Genomic DNA, 22,208 nt, shown 5'->3' on the forward strand with positions numbered 1-22,208 from the left:
AGGAAATACAGTATAAGCCTAATCATGAGACTTCAGTGATCTCTGGTGAGAAATTTACAAGCTACTCACCAGAAGTTCACATTTTAACAGTTAACACTATCCCTACCTTTATCAGCTACAACATTAAAATTATTAACACAATAATGCACCAGAATCAAATAATATACATCAACATGAAATGCATTCTATTATTATTCTGGACAGTGACTCCTTTTACCTTTGGTAATGTAGGTACAGTATATTTTTATTGTAGCACTCTTACCTGTAACAGGGCATCTCAGTAAACGCCGAACGGGTTGAACCTCACCGGGTCTTCATCAGGGCGGAAACATACAGGTGCAAACGATTTGTGCTGATGAAGACCCGGTGAGGTCCGAACCGGCCGGCGACCATTAATAGTAAGTATAGAAGACATTTACATTAATGGGGCATGTAAAAATAGAGTTCATTCATCTACAAGGCTACACATCCAGCAGGGAATAAATTACAAGTCAACTAAGAGATTTCTCCTAGATTGAGCAGGTTTCACAATTAGCCTGACAATCGACAGGCTCAACCACCTGATTGGACAATGTGACTCTGCTCTGTGATTGGACTGTCACTGTCCAATCAGATTCTGATGTGATTCACACTAAACCTCAGTACTTTCTGTCTGTACACAGATGTTCACAAACACGCACACTGCTATTTGTACCATAAAATTGCCATTCATTTGATTAACAGGCAGGAATGAGCTACACTGGTTAAGACTGGTGTAAAACTGTGTGCCACCACTAAAGGGCAGCCTTACTGTGTGCTGAGGAGAATGAACAGAAAAAAAGAAAAATTACAAGACATGTTTTAGGCAAAACTGAGGCTTATTCCCACCATTTATTTTTTTAAATAAAATATAAAACCACAAATATTTAGTATGAATAAAGAGGCGTTTCAAATAAATACTGTACAGAGATAAATGTAAGAATTTACAGTTTTCAGCTGCTTTGGCAAGTCTAGCAACACAACTTATCACAAGTTGTCAAATGTAGTTCATATCTAAGGAATCAGAACCAAGCGATGTATCCGGCCCATTATTTTTAGTCAACATAGGATAGTACTGAATGTTAGGAGCAGTTTACTTTTCCTGACACTCACACAAAAATACTATTTAAAAGTTGCTGCAAGTCATCTTACAACAAACCATACACCTGCATCATTCTCATCCAGTGCTGTCTGCATTCTCATGGCGATTTTGCATTTATTATTTTTCCTGCTCCACCACAGGTTGATTCTCCAACTAATGATGAACACAGCACAAGATGAATTGCAGAAAAATGGGCAGTAATTCAAGATGTGTACAATTTTCAACTTCCACACAGTGACTGAGTTTCTGTCTTCCTGCTCGAAACCTTCTGAAAGATGGAATCAGCTGCTCACCATAGTGCATCATCATGTGTGTCACCTCCTTCCCAATGCCCTTGCCTCTGTAACTGGGCACTGAAGAAAACAAGGGGAATATAGTGTCCAGATATAAAGAGATATACACAGGAAATGATTGAGATGTACAAACCACAGCACAGGCTGACTGTAAATATTTGCTCAGCCTTAGATTTTGAATCAATTTTAAGATAAGCACACTGGGCATCACCTGCTATCATGGTCTCCAGCTCAGCCGAGGAGAGGTCCGTTGGTTCTGTCAGGAACATGCTGACATCTCCCACCATGCACTGCTCCTCTTCTATACTGGGATCTGCCCATCGCTGCTTATCCAAAATGATGAGTGTGTACTCTGGCAAAAAATAAAACAATCAAATTAAACAGCTTTTCTTTAAATAAAAGTTGAATGATTTTACTACTGCATGACCTCAGAAAGATTGATGTCTTATTTTCACATCATATTCGATGGTTAGTGGTTATTTATAAACACTTCAACCTAACAAATCTGATGGATGATGGTACGAATGTCTAGAATGATTTGGAAACCATAAGGACAGAACCTGAAAGCGGTGTTGACCTCATAAAGCAAATGTCACTGAATCATATTTCACTTTATCTTATCATAAACTGTATTAAATAAGCTTCTGTTATTTGGACAATGTGTTAGCTTATTTATGTAGGTATTGTAAAAATTCTGTGTTAAAAACTTGTTACTCTAACTTAGAATAAGTTAACAAAAGTAAAAGAAGTTATCTCACACTTATCTTTCCAGCCACTGCTGTATGATCGGTTCAGCCAAAGATTTTTCTCTCCTTGTTTTATTTAGGTAGTTTTCAGAGAAATAAAGGTGTCCAGTTATTCATTCATTCATTCATTTTCTACCGCTTAGTCCCTGAACGGGGTCACGGGGGGGCCGGAGCCAATCCCGGCCGGCAATCGGGCGAAGGCGGGGTACACCCTGGACAGGACGCCAATCCATCGCAGGGTGTCCAGTTATTCACATAAAAAAAATCTAAGGCTAAAGACTTTGTCTGGCAAGCCTCCAGATTTATAACAACTGCTTTAGAGAATAAATAAGAGCATGTTCTGTGTGTACATTTACTGCAGAAGAAGTCTTACTGTCATCATCTTCCCTCCAGCTCACCTGTAATGTTTAGTAGTAATTGTGAGATCCAGAAATCAGGATCTTGTAATAGGCTAGAATTTATTGGTTGCTATTCAAGAAGACATTCATCCCATAGTCACATGAGACTGAGATTGCACAGGGATCTAAATCACACTCAAACGATTCATCGTGCCCTGACAGTGAATAGAACAATGTGGTTCTTATTTCCATTGTAGGTTTAGGCTTAAGCTGGGGTCAGACAAGACACATAGAGCACTATGGGTAAACACTTGATTCTTTATTCTTAAAATTTAATTGAAAAACAGTCACTGTTTGCCATCATATCACATAATTAGTTGTGAATCTGTCATCACATTTATAATGCAATACTCCTCACGCCAGGTATAGCTACACTAATATGGGTGTAATCAGTTAGAATACCAGCACTTTGGGATTTAAGATGCTGATAGATGATATTTTAAAGAGTAATTACACATTATTCTGGGTGGAGGAAGCTTACTGTGGCTGAACTGGCCTCTGTCGGCTGAAAGGCTCTGACATGATCTGAGCTCTAGCAGTGTTGCACTACGTCTCTGCTGCAGAGGGTCTGGTAAAGCACGTTATCCCCACTAGTTGGCAGTGGTGGGAGAAGTACTCAATAAAAGTGAAAATCCTACATCCAAAATATTATTTAATGTATTTGAAGTACCAACAGTACCAGTACTGTAATATATTTGAAGTACCAACAGTAACAGTACTTGTCCTGCAGAATGGCCCGTGTCCCACTAATGTCTCTGATACTAGTGGATCATAGTGACTGATGCATTACTGTGTTCATTGCCTTAATGCTGCAGCTGGTAAAGGTGGAGCTGATGTTAACAACCTTATATACTTATACTGTGAAGTACGTTACATCCTGCTGGGTAGCTGGTGGATTTCCCACCGGGATCAGTAGAGTCTGATGGTTCTACTGTGTTTGGTTTGATTCATCTGATTCTGGAAAGGAACTGAAGTTATAAAATATATGCAATGCAGTAGAAAGTACTCCAAAATGTACTCAAGTCCAAGTATGAATACATGAAAATTAGACTTAAGTAAATGTACTGAGTTACTCTGCACCACTGCTAGTTTGTGGGGCAGGCCAGATTATTAAACTGCCATCAGGTGGTTGCTACAGTACACGTTCTGTGTTATTTCTACAAAACAGATTTTGTAGACTACAATTCTACAAGCCCAGTCTTTGGACCCGACCTGAAACAGATTGCAGACCTGATCTGTGGAGGGACACATGGCAACAGCCTGACCAAACATGAATAGGCCCAAGGATCATTAGAGTACAGAAAGAGTTCTACAATAAGGAGGAGGAGGAGGAGGAGGAGGAGCAGGTCCTAAAAACAAATGTAAAGAGTCATACAAACTGAAATAACATATAAACATGCTCCAACAACAAATATATGTTAATAACTGAAAATCTTATTTCCACCTCCTGCACCCACAATAAATCATTCTGTAGATATAGAAAATGTTCAGTTTAATATCTGTGAAGATAAAATACTGTCATAATAATACTTAAAATAAGTTCAGGTCTGTTGTCTGAGCAAAGCTGAACTTCACAGATCTCTGGCCTCAAAACAAAACGGACACCACGTACACTAGGGTTCATTCATACCCACTCAGGTATCGGACATGCGTACTGACACACAGACCCAAGACCTGATCCGATTCGACTTGGCAGAATAACTAACCACCACATCCAGCTATGACCATATCTGATGTTAACACACTTGAACCTTTCAGCCCACAGAGGTGAAATTTTAAAGAAAGGCCAACAACCAGTGTGACTCTGATTGCTGTTCTCTCCGCCCTCATCTTAAACATGGCAGAAGACAATGCAATCGGTGTTTTCACATATTAATCATATTCTCCTATAATCATAGTTTATTGAAAATGTTGTTTTAAGAAGATCTTACAAAATGTTATTATTACAGTATTAGTCAAACATGAATCAGTGGAATCTAAGAGCCAGTACAAGTACCCGCAAGCCTGCTTAATATTACACAATGAAAGATTTCCTGTAAGTATACAATTACTGGAAAATACAGTACTATGACTAGTGTGCTTATCAGTTTTGAGAACATCGCTCAGAACAGACGTCCTTCACAGAGTGTTCTCTGCATGTTCCCACCTCCTTCGTCTTGCCGTCACATCTGACTTGCCATACTTATTATTATCCACCTCGGTTCCGACAAACACCAAACAGACTTGTGTTTTCTTGCAGCATGTAACAGCATTCTGTGCCACACTGACAGGTTTTTGACAACCATACAGTATGCTTGTGCTTTAGGAAGGCAGTATTAACAGGTGAGGTTAAAAGGTCAAACACTTGATGAGATGCACGGCTGAGCGGCATTAAAGTTCTTTTACTGACAAGGCAGCAAGAGGACAGTGGATGTACAGAAACTTGTTCAAGTGACTTCACAGACTGCTTACATTCGTCTCTGGGTAAGGCTACGACGTGAGAGGCCATGAACCAAGAGGGCCACACAGGTGAACATCTGTTCGTATTCTTACTACAGCTCAGTGGTAAACTATCAAGAGCAAAGCTTGATTTTATATTTTTTATTCTGCTGTGCTTTCCAGGCTAGAAGATCAAATACTGTATAAGTCAGCTCTAGCTGTTATTTAGATACAGAGATTACTGTGAATGCAAATTGTTATAGTGCAGCTAATTTGCTGCTCATCTTTAATTCTTATTCTTAGCAGCATTGTGGTTAAAATCTAGCTGAATCATCACTTTACAGCTGAGGAGGGACGATACAATTATGCGCCAGAGAGCAGCAGCATACAGCTTGTTTAAATTGAGGAAGAGCTCAATAGTCCCCTGGGGTAGTCGAGGCCTTCTCCAAAGAGTCATAGTAAGCTTCTTCAAGCTGGTCGCCCTGGACTTCATCCCCAGCATCAGACAGAGGTGGCTTGGCCAGGGCCACCACAGCCGGCTTGTTAGGAGGCTCACTGCTGGAAAAGTCAACGAAAAAAGTCAAACATTTAGCTTGTTTTTAATTTGATAAAATGTAATGCACATTGTGCATAAAACTGTAAACATTATAATCTCAAATGCACCACAGAATGGAGCTGAAAAAAGTCAAAAAGTAAATAAAAGTGATGAGAGAGAAAGGGGAAAACGAGGAAGGAGGGAAAGTTGAGCATGATGCTGAAACATGCAACTTTTGCTGGAGTGCCACTGATGAGGTCAATGTGCAAATCACAAACAAAAACAAAATGCAAATATTAACTATACAGTGAAGGAAATAACCCAGAAGTCACTCCACAACACCTGAAGCCAACAAGATGAGGTTTTCAGAAAAAGTTTGCATGAAGACCCCAAGGTCAGTCACTTACACTGGGGTTTGGTCAGTCAAAAGCAGGCATAATCAGGCCCTGTACTGAAAGGCAGAGACATTCCCCATGTGTCAGCACTCAGCTTCTCAAATACCAAGTGACATATTAGATTATTGTATAGACAACTATCAGCAAGCTGTCAGTGGGATTCATGGTGCAAACATTAAACCATGACTAAGACAACTGGAAGCCTCCATTTAAAACTGAAAGACAATGCTATCTGTTGTTCGCTCTGCTCCTCCACTTTCTTACAGATGAAATCTAACTTTGTGACCAGAGATCAGAAATTAATATGGACATTTCCTCAAGTATAATTTTGGTGCTAGAGCGTCTAATTTCTCGCCCAGATCATTCGTCTGACAGCAGAAACAACCGGTTACAACTGAGAGAAAACGCCTTTAGAGCCTTTATCTGTCTTGTTTGGTTAGATGATGTATTTCAGAGGGCATCTAAAGAGTTTTAGGAAAAGAATAGAGCCCTTCAACTGATCCAAGTAGTAAAATCTCTATAACTGGAGATACAATGGTTTCCATGTGACAGCTACAATATAACGTACAGATATCCTAAATGTCTTAGTTTATAGATCAACACAAGTCGTATAACACTGCAGAAAAAGACGCTTCTTTGCATTTTACTGCTTTTACTCATGTACGTTTACCTATGTTCGGATGCTGGAGTAAAACATCTGCATGCTTCCTTCACCACTGACAGTGATGAACATCCAGCATGCAGCGTTAAGGCCTGTGGAGGCTGCCAGTCAGCTCAGTGATCTTGTTCATGGAAATTACTGCACTAACTTAATGATATTAAAATGCTACACGGATATATTTGTAGACCACAAACAGATCAGTGCCTTAAAAACTCACAACATGTAAACTATGATCCAGACATACACAGGAATACAGAATAAAAGTGGCAGGCACACACAGGTATATAGACCACAACCCAGCGAACCACAAGAGAAACACTGGGACTGTAACGTGATGATGCTGAGACAGACAAACACTGTTGAGTTGAAAAAGGTACCTTTGCTAGCAGCAGGAGGAGCAGGCCAGTGGGTGGATGGCAGTGGCAGGTCAGGGCGGGAAGGATGTAGTGGAAATACTACTGTGCACTGAACACACACACACACACACACACACACACACACTGTACTGAACATGCAACAAAGCCAGTGGGAGGTTATGACAGGAACCGTCCCAGACCCAGAAATGTTGACATGAGAAGTGATGTCAAATGTGCAGGAGGAGCCGGTTAATGCGTGAAAGCACGAGGACGATGGCCAGTTTGTTAGCGCTGAGAAACAATCGCACGTTGTTCTTTTAGGATGAACAAGCAACCTAAACTAAACCTTTACAGAGAATCATTTATGCTGCCATAGAACTAAAGCTCAAAACCAGGATCAAATGTCATTTTATCTGAAGATTATCCTGCTGTTGTAAATTGCTCTAAATTAAATTAGATTTAGAAGTTAAACAAGAAGCAGAAGAAAACACTTAAGACAAAAACAAATACACCAGAAACATTCATAGAAATTGAATTCACTGATTCTTTTCAAATTTTCTCTCAGGATGCAAACATTTTCTGGACAGATATAAACCAACAAACAAAAAAGTCCAGCGGAATAAATTTATTTTGTACTTTAGTTGTAGAAATTCACCGTACATTTGAGGTCATCAACTTAACATGTTTAGTGGCCCAAAGCATGCATACCCATAAATTCTTTGTACAATTTAGAGATTTTTTTTCACAACAAAACCCCTGTAAATAAAAGCACATCAGTTGAGGCAGAAGTTTTGTGGCCGCAGCTGATTGGTGTGCTATCTCTGCGGCGATGGCAGTCGTACCTTGGCCTTATTTTAGTGGAGAAAGAAGAAACACTGGCAGCTTGCAGTCGTTTGCTCTCGACTTTTGTCTCTAAATTCATCAAAACAGAGATGGAAAAAAGGGAGTTGGCAAAGCTGAGGGGGAAGACGAGTGTTAGGTCACAGACAGAGAGGGAGAAGAGAGCAGACACACGCAACAAGGACAACATTTCCACAATGCAAGAAAGTCTCCACTTAAGTCTAAATATTTTTCTTACAGACAAACTTTCCCCCACTAATTTAAAGAAAAATATCTGAAGACTTGTAAACACTTGATCACATTGAACATTTGGTAAAGAGACATTTTTGCAGAGCATGAGGCGTGAAAGACGTGCATGGTTTAAAGTGTCACCACCTCGCTTTGGTACAGACAGAACTTGGCCATGATTTTATTTTAGTTTTTAAATACATAAGATTTTGGCAAAGACATCATGAGAAAGACCTGTTCCTAGTGGGCTAGGTAGTGGACATCAGATGTCGACAGAGGGACAGTGGTTAGTATAAACAGGCACTAAGTGGATCGACATACAGACAAGCCGACCAGCCTCTTTATTAAGCACAGACAGAATCAGACAAACAGTCCTTGTATCTCCAAAACATGATGCGTTTTACTCACTGAGGTTTTAAAATCACGCCTTTAATTGTGAAGACAACAGTACAAGAAGGCTGAATGGAGGTTCCACCGTCTCCCCTTTGAGGCTGCAAATAAATAAACCTGTACCCTGGACCAATGTGGCACAGTTGCACCACCCTGGCACCAGTTACCCTGTTTCATTAGCATATTAGATCCTCTGGATCTTTGAATGTAGGAAAAACTGAAGATGTTTGCAAATGACCAGCGATGTGTTGAGATCACGTGCAGCCAAGCAGAAGTACCAGTTGTCTTTTCTTTCATGCATGAACGACCTAACACGTGGTGCTACCTTTACATTTCCTTAGCAGCTAACCAGCAGGTTACTGAACTGGGCAGTCGAGTAAAAACAAAAAGTCTGAACACCAAAGTGATGTTTTCTAGATGAATCGTTGTCTGACAAATTGGTCCAAGATTTTTAATTTACAGTTCTATAAACCAGAGTACAGCAGGGCTTTGGGTTTTTTGCCTGGTAAACTAGACCCGGCCTTGTTTATCTCTCTGGGTCGAGGGTTAGTTGACCCCATTCAGCCTTGGCATGACATTCACACAGTACACTAGATAGTCCAAGGACCCAGAGCACCAGAGTTTGTGTGTCTGAGTACAGTGTCCCTCCATAAAGATGTTGGAGAACAAGTTCAGAGGCTGATATTGAAAACATTACAGTAAGTTTGTTCACAGAAAGTCAGAAATATAAAATTTATAAGGTGCGATTTTATGAACTGATCATAGATACTGTAAGACAAGCAATTTTGCATGGCACATTTATGTACAGTAAACATTGCCTCCACATTTTCTTCATTCCATAAGTGAAAACATTTACATGAGCTGTTCACTACTCGTGATACATGGCCTCTTATCTCAGAGGAATACAAAAGCTCACAGCAAGATAAAGTCAGATTACTATTAAATACTGAAAGACCCAGTAAAAGTATTATTTGCCATAGTGTTTTTACATTTAGAAAATCCCCTTTGGGATCAACAACTTGACTTCACACCCTGATTTACATATCCTTTACATTGTCATTCTGATGAGAACACTGACATTTGTGGAAATCAGGTTCCTTTGGTGGGGAAATTGAATCCCCACTGATATACAAAAGACATGTACATGCATGAAAGACAAGCAAAAGATACATTTTCCTCAGAGAAAATGTCCATCACATTAACTGAGTATTTGGATGGGACACGGTCCGTTTTGGTTTGGCATGGCTTGGCTGTGCACCAGTGTGATGACCGGCCAGTTAGATAACACAAGGCAGGACGTGGGGAGGAAGAGGGGAGATCAGAGAAGGGTAAAGATACAGATCCAAGCCCGTTCCTTGCACCGATCGGCTCAGGGAGAGTTTACTGCTGTAAGCAGCCAGGAAAGAGGGGGTAAGGATGAAAGAAGGGGGTTGATTCAGCGGCGGTGAGGTGCCTGTCCTACTGTATCGTCTGGCTGAGTCCGTGCCTGTTTGTCTGTCTGTCCTCACACTGTCGAAATCAATTTGCCCTCTGTGGAACTGTGGACAAAGAGAGGGAGAAGCTTCCAGGTGGGCTGGCTCAGGAGAAACAGCAGCAAACACAACCCGGACACACCGAGCGGCAGAAACCAAGTCTGTTCTCATGACAAACCAACTAAACACCCTATAAGCTTGACTCCAGATCTCTCAAAGTATGACGGGTGGTTTTAATCCACCTCATGAGGAGGAGGTAAAGCAGGGTAACCTTAACAGGGATTGGGTAAGTGCAGTTAGCAGGTGGAAGCACTATTAGAGCTGCATGGTGCATGGAGTGCATTAGGAGCAGCTGGTAGGTTAAAGCATGAAGAACAAAGAAACTGAACTTAAGCTTAACACAGAACTGAACCAATAACACACTTTAAAATGTCACCTATTTGTACTGTTTCAAAGAAAAGAAACCATCATTACTAACAGTCCTGTGTAGGATGAGATGACCTCTTCATAGCAGACCAAAGACAAAGAAAGCCTACTACCAATATGTATAACAATACATGATATTATCACTTGTGGTATCAAATCTAACAAAAAGCTAACAGAAAACAGCACAAAGAAACCAACATAAAACCAAACCTCACTGTGTTCTGCTGCTTGTGTGTTTGCGGTTCTGGAGTTAAGGCCATGTGTCATAAAACATCCCAATCCCTCAACTCTACGTCTTTAACCGTTTCAACATGGTTCCAGGTCAGTTCTCTTTAAATTCAGACAGGTCATTGTCTCAGAAAGTATCCCACCACCCCTCGCTGGCTTCCCGCCCACTTCCAGTTGAATTCAACAACACTGGAAGCACATTATCCAATTTCTCTACACATCTAATTTTGATTATATCTTGCTTGAACTGACTGAACTGGAACGAACCAGATTTTGGTCAATAGGAAGCAAAAATATTAACTGCAACAAGTGAAGTGGTTCTCACCTTGTGGAGAAGCGAGGCTCGTACTCTTCGACTCCTTGCTGTAAAGGAAATAAGAGTTTTAGTCACACAGTCTAGTGTGGATACTCATGACGCTGTTAGTGGGACATTGCAGTGACCAAAGCCACCAGCAGATGGCAGCAGAGGGGACATCAAGACTGATAAACAGTAGGGCTCTTAAATTTACTTGTAAATGTTAAATGATGTCTCTAAATAAAAGAAAGAGGAAAAACATCTTCTAATGATGGAACGAAAATGCTTATTAATACACAGTTGAGTTTATGATAACTTCTAACTTTCCGATCCAACCTCTCCAGTCTAGAAGTCCGACCTACAAAAATTAAAGGCACTAATCATCAGCACTGCTGCCTTCTCTCTCTCTTTTCTTTCTTTCAGTCAGCTGAAGCACTGCCCTCAGAGGCAGCCCGGCTGAGCTGTGCCACATTCTGCCCTCTGCATACAGCAATGTGTGAAGAAGAACAGATTTCTGTGTTTATATAAGCTAATGCAGCAGAGCATCCTCTGTGGCACCAGACTGCTGCTAATGTAAAAGACAGCTACTCCTGTACTGTATCCGAGGGAAGGCTACTGTACTGTACCTCCAAACTTTGTCAGACAAACGCACAGATCTCTGCCAGGTTTCGTGTGACACCTCAGCTCATGTGTGAACCCATGTGGGCAGATGCCAGTCTATGTGTGTGTACTTGTTTTGCAGGCCCCCTACCTGTGAGAAGCCTGGCACCGCCACGCTGTAGGGGCGTTGTGGTCTGCCATGCAGCGCAGCAGCACTCTGTGCCACTATATGGGCTTGAACGCCGTAATCAGGGACAGGGAGTGCCATGTCCTCTCTGTCTAGAAGGTTGTCAGCGCTACTGCTCTTCCCATGGTGGAGGCTGAAATCACACAGTTATGCAGAAAATGAGTAAATGGTAAACATGTTGCTCCCCATTGCAAACTCCCTCGGGGCCAATCAGGAACAAATATGTTGGAGGGTGTTTAAAGGGGAAAAGCTTTACAACCCACAAGCACTCAGGCCACTAAATGTTATTATCAATGCTCATTAAACAGCACATACTGTAATTAAGTTTAATCAAAATCCAGTTAGTTTAAAATAGATTTACTTTTTAAGGAAATCTCCCAGCACTTACCTGTGTACTCGAAGCTGCCTCATGGAGTCGCCCTCCGTGTCGGAGATCACCCTGGTGTAGGAGAAGGGGAACCAGCCACGCCTGGAGGAGGCGGCACAGATAATAACACAAACAACTAATGAGTAACTGTTTTAGGTTCACTGGAACTTGTGTTGGAAATTTGATTAAATCTGTAAGTGTCAAATAAAATAAAATTTTAATCCATGGATAATTGTTGTCTACTTTAAGTGCTTTTTACATAAATTGTAGAAACATTGGTACCAAATAACCGACTCCTGCCAATGGCCTTATTTTCCACAGAAGGTAAAAAAATGTAAAGTTAGGCTCAGCATTAGACAGATAAAAAAAAAAAAAAAATCACTATATGATGCTCAGAGAACAATCACATGTTCGTTGAATACATAAGTTGCACTCACATCCTTGTCTTCTCGTTCTCGCCGTAGTGCCACCCGTCACGGGCCTCAGGAACCAGCAGGGTGATCACGTCGCCCTCAGAGAAGCTGAGCAGAGTGCTGTTGTCACTGGCTGCATGGGAGAAAACAGCCTGGACACGAGTTCTCCCGTTTTTCTCCAGCCCTGCAGCCATGGAGCTGGACCGGGGCAGCGTACGGGTCTCCACTGGTAGGAGTAAAGGGAGGGAGAAGACGGAGAGTGTTGACTGGTGTCAAACACAAGCTCTCCCTTGAAATTATAAACTACTCATAATTTAATGAAACCCGTTTCTGTCCTACATCTGTTTTACTCAGAGTGTCTCATTTCTAATATCACATCCCCTGCTCCCACTGGCTTTGGCCTGTTTCTTATTGAGCTGGCAAAGGCTGTGTGTGACATCCAGGCTTAATTTTAGTGGGTTTTATCTTTAAGATGCAATTATACATTTTATCATTTGCTCTGGAAAAAAAAGCATAATGAATGTCAAGTTAAAGCTACATCAAGAGTTTTCTTGTTAATGTACACTAGGGTGCAGAGGGGCTCCACAGCAATCTGACAAACCCACAGCCCTGACGTATTACTGGCTAAAGTTGTTACAGGTAGCTAATGGTTGTCTTCTTTTTAAAACAAAAAAGCATTTATTTGGACAGTTGTTTGTCCCCTTGATAAACTGAAAACTGGTGTCAACTCCTCTTTTATTTCTGGCTTGGTCTGCACTAACTGGCTCTGGAATCTGGCTCTTTAGCTGCTCGATGTTCTTCTGTCTTCACAAACTAGTTTAACTTTGTCTTTCTGCTGCTTGGTGTTGTGCAGGCTGCCTTCAGGGGGTTTTAGCAGAGCTCACCTGCTGTGACTAGGACTGACCAAACAGTGCTCTAAAACCAACATCGCGAGCTAAAGGCTTTGCTCTGTAGCACAGCTGGATGATACTCCAAATAACACAGGAAATATCATCCAGCTGTGCTAACGCTGGATCAAATGTAGTCATTCGATTCAACGTTAGCGTTATTTTCCACAGTGACCAGTTAATAATCCCTTTTATCAACATCCTTTGACAAACTACAGATTTACCTCTATAGAATTTTAACCTGGGTTAAATCCCTAGAAAGGAAGTTAAATTTAATGCCCTGTTGGACATCAGTGCACAGCGTATGTCCTTACTCAGCGTGGTCTTGCTCTTGGCTGGGGCAGCTTTGCGCACAGGCAGGGTGTTTGAATAGACCTCCCCTCCATGCCGCTGGGTCTGCGGTGAGACCTTGCCCTGGGCCACCTTGCCCTCCATCCACTGCTGGTAGTCTTCTCCCCCGTGGGCGCCAGCCGTGCCGTTCATCACGGGCATCCCTCCATCCACAACCCCCATCAGCCTCTGCAAGGTTGATGACAGATAATTAAAGCACAAACTCACCGTAAGCTGTTACATAGCATTGTGCAGATCATTAATAATAATGAACAAAGTGCAGCGTGGATCTGGGTCAAGAAATACTGAATAATGAAGAGACTGCATTTGAGTGTATGTTGGTTTAAAGACAAACACATGGAGTCTGTAGTGAATATTTAGTGGGAACATAAAACGCTACTGATTCTGTAGCAGGCTCTTAAATAGAACCTTATACTGTGGCTGTCTTTCATGTAAGTTTTTTCGCCCACTAACTAAGCCTGCAGGAGGAGGAGGAGGGGGAAGGGGCAGGGGGGCGAAGAGCCCAAGGACGCGAGAACTTTAAGCCACTTTTGTGCAACAAGCTAATTAGCATGTCTCAAGGTTCCCATGATGCAGTAGCCACATCCTATGAAATGCTTAGGGCCTTATTGATAGGTCTCATTAGGCAGCACACACACATCTGTGTTTGTGTTTATATCTTCGTGGGGGCCAATACATGTTTTAGACTTTAGGGGTACTATGCGAACTGAGGACATTCAGGCTTCACTACCTGTTGGGGGGTTATGGGTACGTTTGAGAGACTATGTCAATGAGGGTGCTCACAAGTATGGATGTTCAATTGTGTGAGAATTCTGGAAAAAGATTTTTGAACAGTGACAGAAGATCAAGACACATAACACAAAGCCCAGTAACACACCAATTATCACAACTGCTGCTTCTATACACACACTTATCATATAGAGTGGTTGTAAACAGTGTAAGGTGCACAGATGTCAGGTTGACCACAGGGGGCGGGGGGAACCAACCTGCTGTGCCAGACCCCCGCTGGCCCTGAGGGCTGCCAGTTCTGGAGGCACTGGCAGGGGTTTAGCACCAGGGATGGGCTCAGAGATGGACATGCCGGGATGATGAGCACCGGGAGGCATGGTGCCTGCTACACTGCTCATCTGCTGGGCCAAAAACATGGCACGATCTGGCAGTTTGGTGGACTCGGCACATGCCTGTTGCCACATTGGGAGCTTCTGAGATAAAAGCTCCTTCCCCTGTTGGAAAAAAGTGAGAGACAAATTGAGATCAACATGGAGTTAATCATGTGATTATTGGCACTCAAACCTGACAATCTGCTAGCAAGAAAAAAAAGAACTGAAAATATACTGCACTTAATCTCTAAACACAATGCTGCTTTTGTAAAGTCTCCCCACGGACATCAACATGGAGACACATTGTTCACATAAGCAGAGGTTTACTGGTCAGTAGGGCAACAGGTGAAAGGGAGAAACACAGAAAAAGCAGAATGTGAAGGGGAAACAGATATTGCATGAAGTCTCATTTCAGAAGCTCCCAGTCGGTAATCGAAGGGCTGAATTCCATTCACTCCATTCATTATACAACAGGGCAGTTACATAAAGATACCTTTCATTTGCACACTGTGAAGAAGTGACGGAGTTCTGAATGCATGAATATTGAAGGCACTGAGGAGGATCTGCTGTCCAAACAGTTTGAACTCCACCAGGCTGGTGTGGAGGATAAACTGTGTGGTTCCAAGACTGTCTGGCCCTGCTGAGTGTGTGTGGGCTGTAGCGTCAGGTGTCAGGGTGTGGGCGGGGTGACCAAATCAATTAACACTTACTCAAATGTAAAAGTACAGCAAAAACAAACTCGCACTAACAGAGTTAGCAGCATTGTGTTACTGGGCGTCTGAAACTGCCTTTTGTTCAACAAGTTATAGAAGCTGTCAGGTTTATTATGATTCAACAATTCTTGATTTTCATACAAAGCTGTGACTGTTAATGTCCACACAGAAAAAAACCATTGAATTACAAATTAATTTATGTGACCAAACTTCCCCTTGTTCCAGTGAATACCTACTATAAAGGAACTGGGGTGAATGGGACTGCTTTCATATATTTCCACTGTGTGTGTGTGCCCCAGTGCTTCTTGCTGCTAGTGGAGATGAGTCACTATGACCTCAGTCGGTCCTTTCCAACAGTGAGAGTGTAGGCGGTCAGTGCCTTTACCGGTGTGATGATAAAATCAACAAGCAGATGGTGGCTCGTTCTGCTTTATTCTTACCTCCAAGCTCAGCAACCACAGAACAGCAAAACCGCTCTCACAGAAACCAAGTTTGTGGAGATTTGCTGATTTGTCTTTCGGCAGAGACTCTGAATTGTGGTCATCTCACTTATGTTACCGCTCCTCACATAACCCAGAAGTTGTTCCTGTCCATCATTTGTATGGATGTCCCAAAGGTCTTACTCCTGCTGGAGGAGCCATGAGTGAGGACACACAAGCATGTCCTTCATGGGAGTCTTTTATGGACCAACACAGTTCTTGATCAGAAACCAGTTAGTGAGTGGACACTTCAGATGAAGGATTGGAGGAAAGGATGCATCATGTCTCTAAAATGTGATCCCTTGATTCCTCTTTCCTTGCATCTTAAGGGGGCTGGACTAAGATGCCAGTAAGGGAAACATGAATGCTGTTAAGAGAATTGGGATGTAACAGGAGGTGGTCAGTGTCGGTACTTCAACTCTCAAAGCAACCACCTAAGGGCCTAGTGACAACCTAGCAACCTGCCTGAACATCAAGGTGGTGAGCAGCCACCTTATAATACCAAACAAACATCTAGCACCACCCTAGCAAAAATCTAGTCCAAGTATGTTTTTCTCAGGCACCAAGAACTGTTATTTTATAACTTAGTCTTGTGTAGCCAACTTCTGGGCTGGAGTCATATTCTTTGTATTTTTGAAATACTTGACAATAAAGTTTATACTTATGCTCTGCAATGATTGAGTCATTGTCTATTAATCTGTCGTCTTTTATTATTAAATACATTTTTTGACTTGTTAATGCTATAATTTCCCAGCCCAAGAAGATGTGTTCATTCTGCAAATTATGGAGCCAGTCAGTGACATAGAGCTGCAGCCATGAGTCAGTTCACTGCTAGAAAATTAACCGGCAACTATTTAGAATCAACAGTCACCAACATGTTCTGGTTCCACCTTCTTTAATGTGAGGAGCTGATGCTTTTCTTTGTCAGACATGAGAATCAGATGAGTCTCTGTGGGTCTGCTGGTTGGACACAACAAGACGTGTGGAGACAACACCTTTGGCTCTGGAGAGTCACAGTGGGACTTTTTCCCAGTGTCTGACATTCTGGGGATAAACTGATCAATCAGATCATTGGGACAGTGATCAGTGACCCTGCTGGTTGGGTTTCCACTCAGTTATTCAGGCCCCCCCTCATCTGAACTAATTCAGTCTTTTCCGCTGGTGATGCATCATCACATCAGCAGTTTGTGTTCTGTGCTTCCTCCCTCTATCAATCACTCATTCAGACACTTTCACACCCACACACACTGAGTCTGAACCAAGTGTTCTTACAGAAGTAGGTCATACTCTCTCTTCTGCTGCCTCCCTTCATCCTCCAGCTCACATTTCCCCAGTGTGAGAGAGTGAGAGACACTAAAACTCCTGACTGGCTGCAATGATGCATGTGAGAAGTCAAGACACAACACAGTGCTTTGGTTCATGTGTTGTATGAATGTCAAGGGTCGCACTGTTTGGGAAATAAAGATGTGCTGTCTTCGGCCTCAATGTGTATAAATTATCTGAGCCAGTTTACAATACTGAAGTATTGGGCCATTTAGATTTGTAATTCACTTGCAGTGAGGTTTAGTGTATGCAGGTAACTTTACATTTTGCAGTTGCACAGTTTCAATGAAGTTGCAGCTCATCTAATCATCTTTAATGAAGAACATTTTAAAGTGCAAGCTCCTAACTTTCAAAGCTTAAAATCTAGATATTATTTCTAAGAATCATCTGATAAGCAATGATCTGGTGATTTGGTGAAAAGTTGTTCAAACTTGGCTGAATATGGTATTTATTAGTAGCATAAACATGCTTAGCTAGGCCTCAAAATAGAATGTGGATGAACCTGCTGCACACTGATTTTAATGTGGGAAATCAACAAATCAGGACTTGCTGGATACCTTCCGAGTGAGGTGAGCAGATAGATATTATATTGCCATGACACATCTGGACACTAGGAGGTGAACAGGCAGAGGAAGCTCAGTGGGTCGTGCTCACCTTGCTGTGGTAGGCGCTGCCACTCTTGGCCAAGGCACACTGACGGTCCACCAGGAAGCAGTACCTCCTCCGCTCCTCAGACAGAGCGTTCTTGTAGCCCTCAGCGATGTAGCTGTCCATTTCGGTCTGCTTGGCGCTGATGGCCTCCACATACTGGAGAAAGCAAGGGAAAGGACGCCATGACATTACCTCACTGCCATGACTGAGGTTAAAAGTATAATTCCTGAGCATTAATGAGCCAAAATGTTGTCAAAGCAATAGAATTTAAACGGAGGAGAATTGAGATTAGTTTGGGATTCTCAAACTGACATTTAAAACACAACAACATAAACAACTCTGAGCCCTGTGAGCACCACAACCTAAATTACATTGTGCTAATTGGTGAATAAGACATTTAACAACTGAAACTCTGAAAGACTTCAGAAGATGACGAACCACATTTTGATGGATTCTGGTGAACGGACTAAGCCATACATCACTCTGCATAAACATGACATATAGAGGCTTCATGTAGTGCCTTAAAAACCACAATTGCTATTCATTTGGAAAATGTCACAGCACATCAGGCCTGAAAACCCAGGAATGAAAGGAAAAGAACTCAGCTGCTCAGACTGTCTGATCATACATGTCCATTATGTGATAATGGTGATTGTATTTCCTGTACATTAGTCAAAGTGCCTTTCCAATTCAAACTCGTTCACCCTTCAGCTGTATCTGCCTCTTAAACCCACTCATTCTCCATTTGTTATAGCGTACAGGACCCACTTTCCCACATCAAGCCTCACTTTGATGCACACAAAAGGTAGTGAACCCAACTTTGTTCCTGGGTTTCCTTATATAACTGAATGCATTTGAAGATCCACAGTGTCCAATAATGTGAAACAGCTTTCTCCATGTGGCAGACAGCACTGGGCTGAGGTGTTGATGACCAAGGAGCGAGTCAGCAGCCCACGCACCGCCATCCAGGACTGGCTGCTCAAACTAACACCAGTTCTGCTTGAGGCTAAAGGCTGGATGTAAAGAAAAAAACAAACAAACAAACTGGTGGCAACAAGATATGATTTTAAATGAGGGACTTAAGTTAAATAACACTGTGCTATAATTCCCCTCATGCATCAAACAACACCAGACATGCTAATTAGGTCATTAAGCTCAATCATGCATTATTAATACATTTCTGCCTCAACATATTTACCATTTATTGTAAAGAATAAATGACACGGACAGCCATTCTTAACTTTTCTAACCATATAAATCAAATATTTTCACAAACAAAATATAGCAGATAGAACATCAGTATTGTTTGTTTTTAAACAGATAACTGCAGGTTGACCAGTTTCAGTGCTGTGTTTAAACATCTTGAATTAAAAGCATTAAAAATATACAAATATTAACCAACTTAGATGTAGGTTAGGTCCTCAAATTTAAAGTTAGTCTAATGTCTTCTCAGCACAGAGCGTCTAGTGAGACTCAAAGTGACACCATAAACCACCCCTAACCATTCTCTGTTTCCTAACAACAACATGAACTACGGATGCCTAGTTCGGACAAACTGTACAGTCTGAAGCGAGCGTTAGCTTATTAACAGTAAATGTGTCGGTCCAGTAGAACGCTGTTGGTGCTGATGTGACACAAAGCTCCAGTTAGTCCCAAATTAAAATTATATTAATTCACAGGTAAATTCGTGACCATGCTAGGTGGCTAATGCTACCAAAACAACCAGGTTAGCTTTAGATGCCAACACATCCAGAAGGAAGAGCCCCACCAGTCCAGTCCAAGTCCTCTGGCTGCTTTTAACCCTCTCCATGTCAAACAGCCAAACCCATGTTAACCCTGGTTGTTGCTCTTTCTTTGTCCCACTCTCTCTGTGCAAAAGATGCCACCTCTTCACTCGGGCAGCCGCTGGTTCAGGCTTCCAGATAGAGACACAGTTCATCAGGGGTCAACCAGTAAACCAAATGATGAAACTACTTTATCCATTTACATTTTAATTAATCTCACAGGGTAAAGACAAACGACCTAGTTTGGCTCTTCATGTTAAATCAAACTAAACTCAATTTCCTCACTAGCTGAGGAAAACAAAAATGTTTCTCAAGTTGAGAAAAGACAGAAGACTTTCTATAAACCTTATCTAACTCCACCTCCCTCTTGGCCTCTTTGGGCAGGCTGAGATGTTTAGTGGTTTTCAGGAAGACACACACCCTGTTCCAGTGATTGACTGTCTCTGTGACTGGTAGTCGCATCTCTTTAATGAGCCTATTAGCCTAGGATTGACAGGGAAGGCGAGACAACGTTGCAGACACCCAGCAATTCATCTAATCCTTTCACCCTTCTGTACAGGCTGAATACAGTGAGAGGGGGAGAAAAAAACAAAGCCTCATATTTGTGTTGAATACAGGGTGGAGCAGAGGCATGACTGGTCCTCATTTCCAAAAAATGGCTCTTATGTTATGTGACATATAGTTCAGCCTGGGAAAATCAAAAGAACAGGAAGAATATTTAGACTGTTTCTCAAGTAGGTGTCTCTGGTAGGAAACACTGGTGATGCATCACTGTGCCACATGGGGGAGCCATAGAGTCACACCTCACTTTACAGACTTCTGGTAGGAGCACTGAATCAAAACATAACTTTATATAAAATCTTCTGCCTGAATATGGTCATTTAGCAGGAAAAGAATTTCATGGAACTGAACAAAGTCCTTCATGTGGGCGTACGGTGAATTAACATGCGCTGATCACCCACAGTGAAATATTAAATGGTGACAATCCGAGGTGGCAGCAGCAGAGGAGGATGAAGGCCGTGCATGAATCACACAAACAGTGGCAAAGCGTTCAGGCAACCTCGATTATCAGATCCAGACTGACATGTTGAGGTCAGGGTGAACAGAAGGGACCTGTCAATCACCAGAGTGACAGGCGACACGAAGGAGAAGGACTCGGACAGTGCAGTTTGTTTCTAGTCCCTGTCAGGTGAATTCCTGAAGAATCAGGTGAATTCGGAGGAAACAAAAACAACCAGAAACTGTCAAACCTGTTTCACTGTGTTCAGGTGAGGTGCACTTCTAATACCACTACTGATAGCATCACTTGATCTGTGAAATGTTTTGTCGATTAATATTCAATAAAATATAAAGAAAATTCTGAAAAATGCTTATTGTGTCCGAAGTGGCAACAACCAGTCTAACACCCAAAAACGTTGTATTAACAGTGATGTAAAGATGAAAAAAGAGGATTTGAGAATCTGGAAATAGTCTTCTCTGATCTCATCCCATTAAAGATATGTGAGAAGCCAGAAAATCAAAGTCAGCAGGTGGAAAGTGCTTCTGCATAGAGGTTTCACCAAAGGCAGGCAATTCTCTGTTTGATCAGTGTTACTACTCTGGCCTGTTGGGGCGCAATTAAGGGATTAAGGGTCATCGGTTGTAGCATTAGTTTCCATGGAGAAACCTCTCCAGAAGAGGTTTCCACAGGCCTGAAGCTTTTCTTTATGAAAAGAGAAGATGAAGCACAGTCACAGAGATCTCAGCATGTTCTACTATAACAAGACACGAGAACACAAAATGGTTTCCTTCTACTCAAACCCTCTGAATCCTGACATTTAAATGGTGGTTACCATTTCTTCTCATCCCTTAACATGATACGGTGACTACAGGTTTCATGTCTACGAGTTGATCATGGAGTGATTCATACATTCTTAGAGTAAAAAACAAAATTTTGTGTAGCTGAATTTAGTTTTCTTATTTTCTGCTTCAGGTATCATACCAGGAGCTTGGGAACGTTTGTCAGTGTCCGACCCCCAAGGTGGGAACCACGGGGTTAAATTATTAATTATTCAAAGTTGTTGGTGATCAGTAATCTGCCACACAACCAACTGCTTCATCAATTGTTACACAACACAATGCAGTGCAGTGGGAGGGAGGACCCCTCACACTACCCCCTCAGTAACAAATCCACCAGGTGACTGAGCAGACAGCAGCTCGGCGCTTTATGGCCCCTGAGGGCGACTTCCCATTGCCTATAGTTTTAATATCGACAGTAATCATGAGCAGCAAATGGTGACGACTTTAATCCGTGTTGTTTTTCTTGCTGCTCCAAAGGGCTCTGGTGAACAGCAGCAGAGCTTAATTAACAGTTGGACAGTGAAGGGATGAAGACAGGACGATCCTTTAGTGAAGCACACAGCCTCATTCAGTTGAAGCAAGTGATGCAACTCACATCCACAAAAGGTGCACGTTCAGGATTTGCACAAACATATTGTGTGCCATAAGCGCCCAGACATACATTCGCTATACTGTATGTTCAAATCTGCTGCTCAGCGCAGGCCGCCGGTGTC

At 42.1% G+C, this 22,208-nt stretch overlaps 1 protein-coding gene across 7 annotated transcripts in view; it reads right to left on the minus strand.

Annotated features, from left to right (window-relative positions):
- Nucleotides 1-3,476: 3,476 nt before the first annotated feature.
- baiap2b (BAR/IMD domain containing adaptor protein 2b) overlaps nucleotides 3,477-22,208 on the minus strand; it is a 48,980-nt gene continuing 30,248 nt past the window's right edge. For 4 of the 7 annotated variants that reach the window (XM_020604670.1, XM_020604671.1, XM_020604673.1 and 1 more), the window contains 8 exons: nucleotides 17,876-18,028; nucleotides 14,593-14,829; nucleotides 13,570-13,774; nucleotides 12,393-12,594; nucleotides 11,977-12,057; nucleotides 11,553-11,721; nucleotides 10,832-10,869; nucleotides 3,477-5,533 (listed from right to left, as the gene is read on the minus strand). In XM_020604670.1, the coding sequence (XP_020460326.1) occupies nucleotides 5,389-5,533; nucleotides 10,832-10,869; nucleotides 11,553-11,721; nucleotides 11,977-12,057; nucleotides 12,393-12,594; nucleotides 13,570-13,774; nucleotides 14,593-14,829; nucleotides 17,876-18,028 (1,230 nt within the window). In that variant the 3' untranslated portion in view covers nucleotides 3,477-5,388. Of the gene's footprint in view, nucleotides 5,534-5,575; nucleotides 7,835-8,400; nucleotides 9,919-10,831; nucleotides 10,870-11,552; nucleotides 11,722-11,976; nucleotides 12,058-12,392; nucleotides 12,595-13,569; nucleotides 13,775-14,592; nucleotides 14,830-17,875; nucleotides 18,029-22,208 lie in introns of those variants that run through there. The other 3 variants (XR_002275306.1, XM_020604672.1, XM_020604675.1) reach the window with 3 other exon arrangements.

This window comes from Monopterus albus, unplaced genomic scaffold (assembly GCF_001952655.1).
Source record: "Monopterus albus unplaced genomic scaffold, M_albus_1.0 scaffold67.1, whole genome shotgun sequence".
Lineage (NCBI taxonomy): Eukaryota > Metazoa > Chordata > Actinopteri > Synbranchiformes > Synbranchidae > Monopterus > Monopterus albus.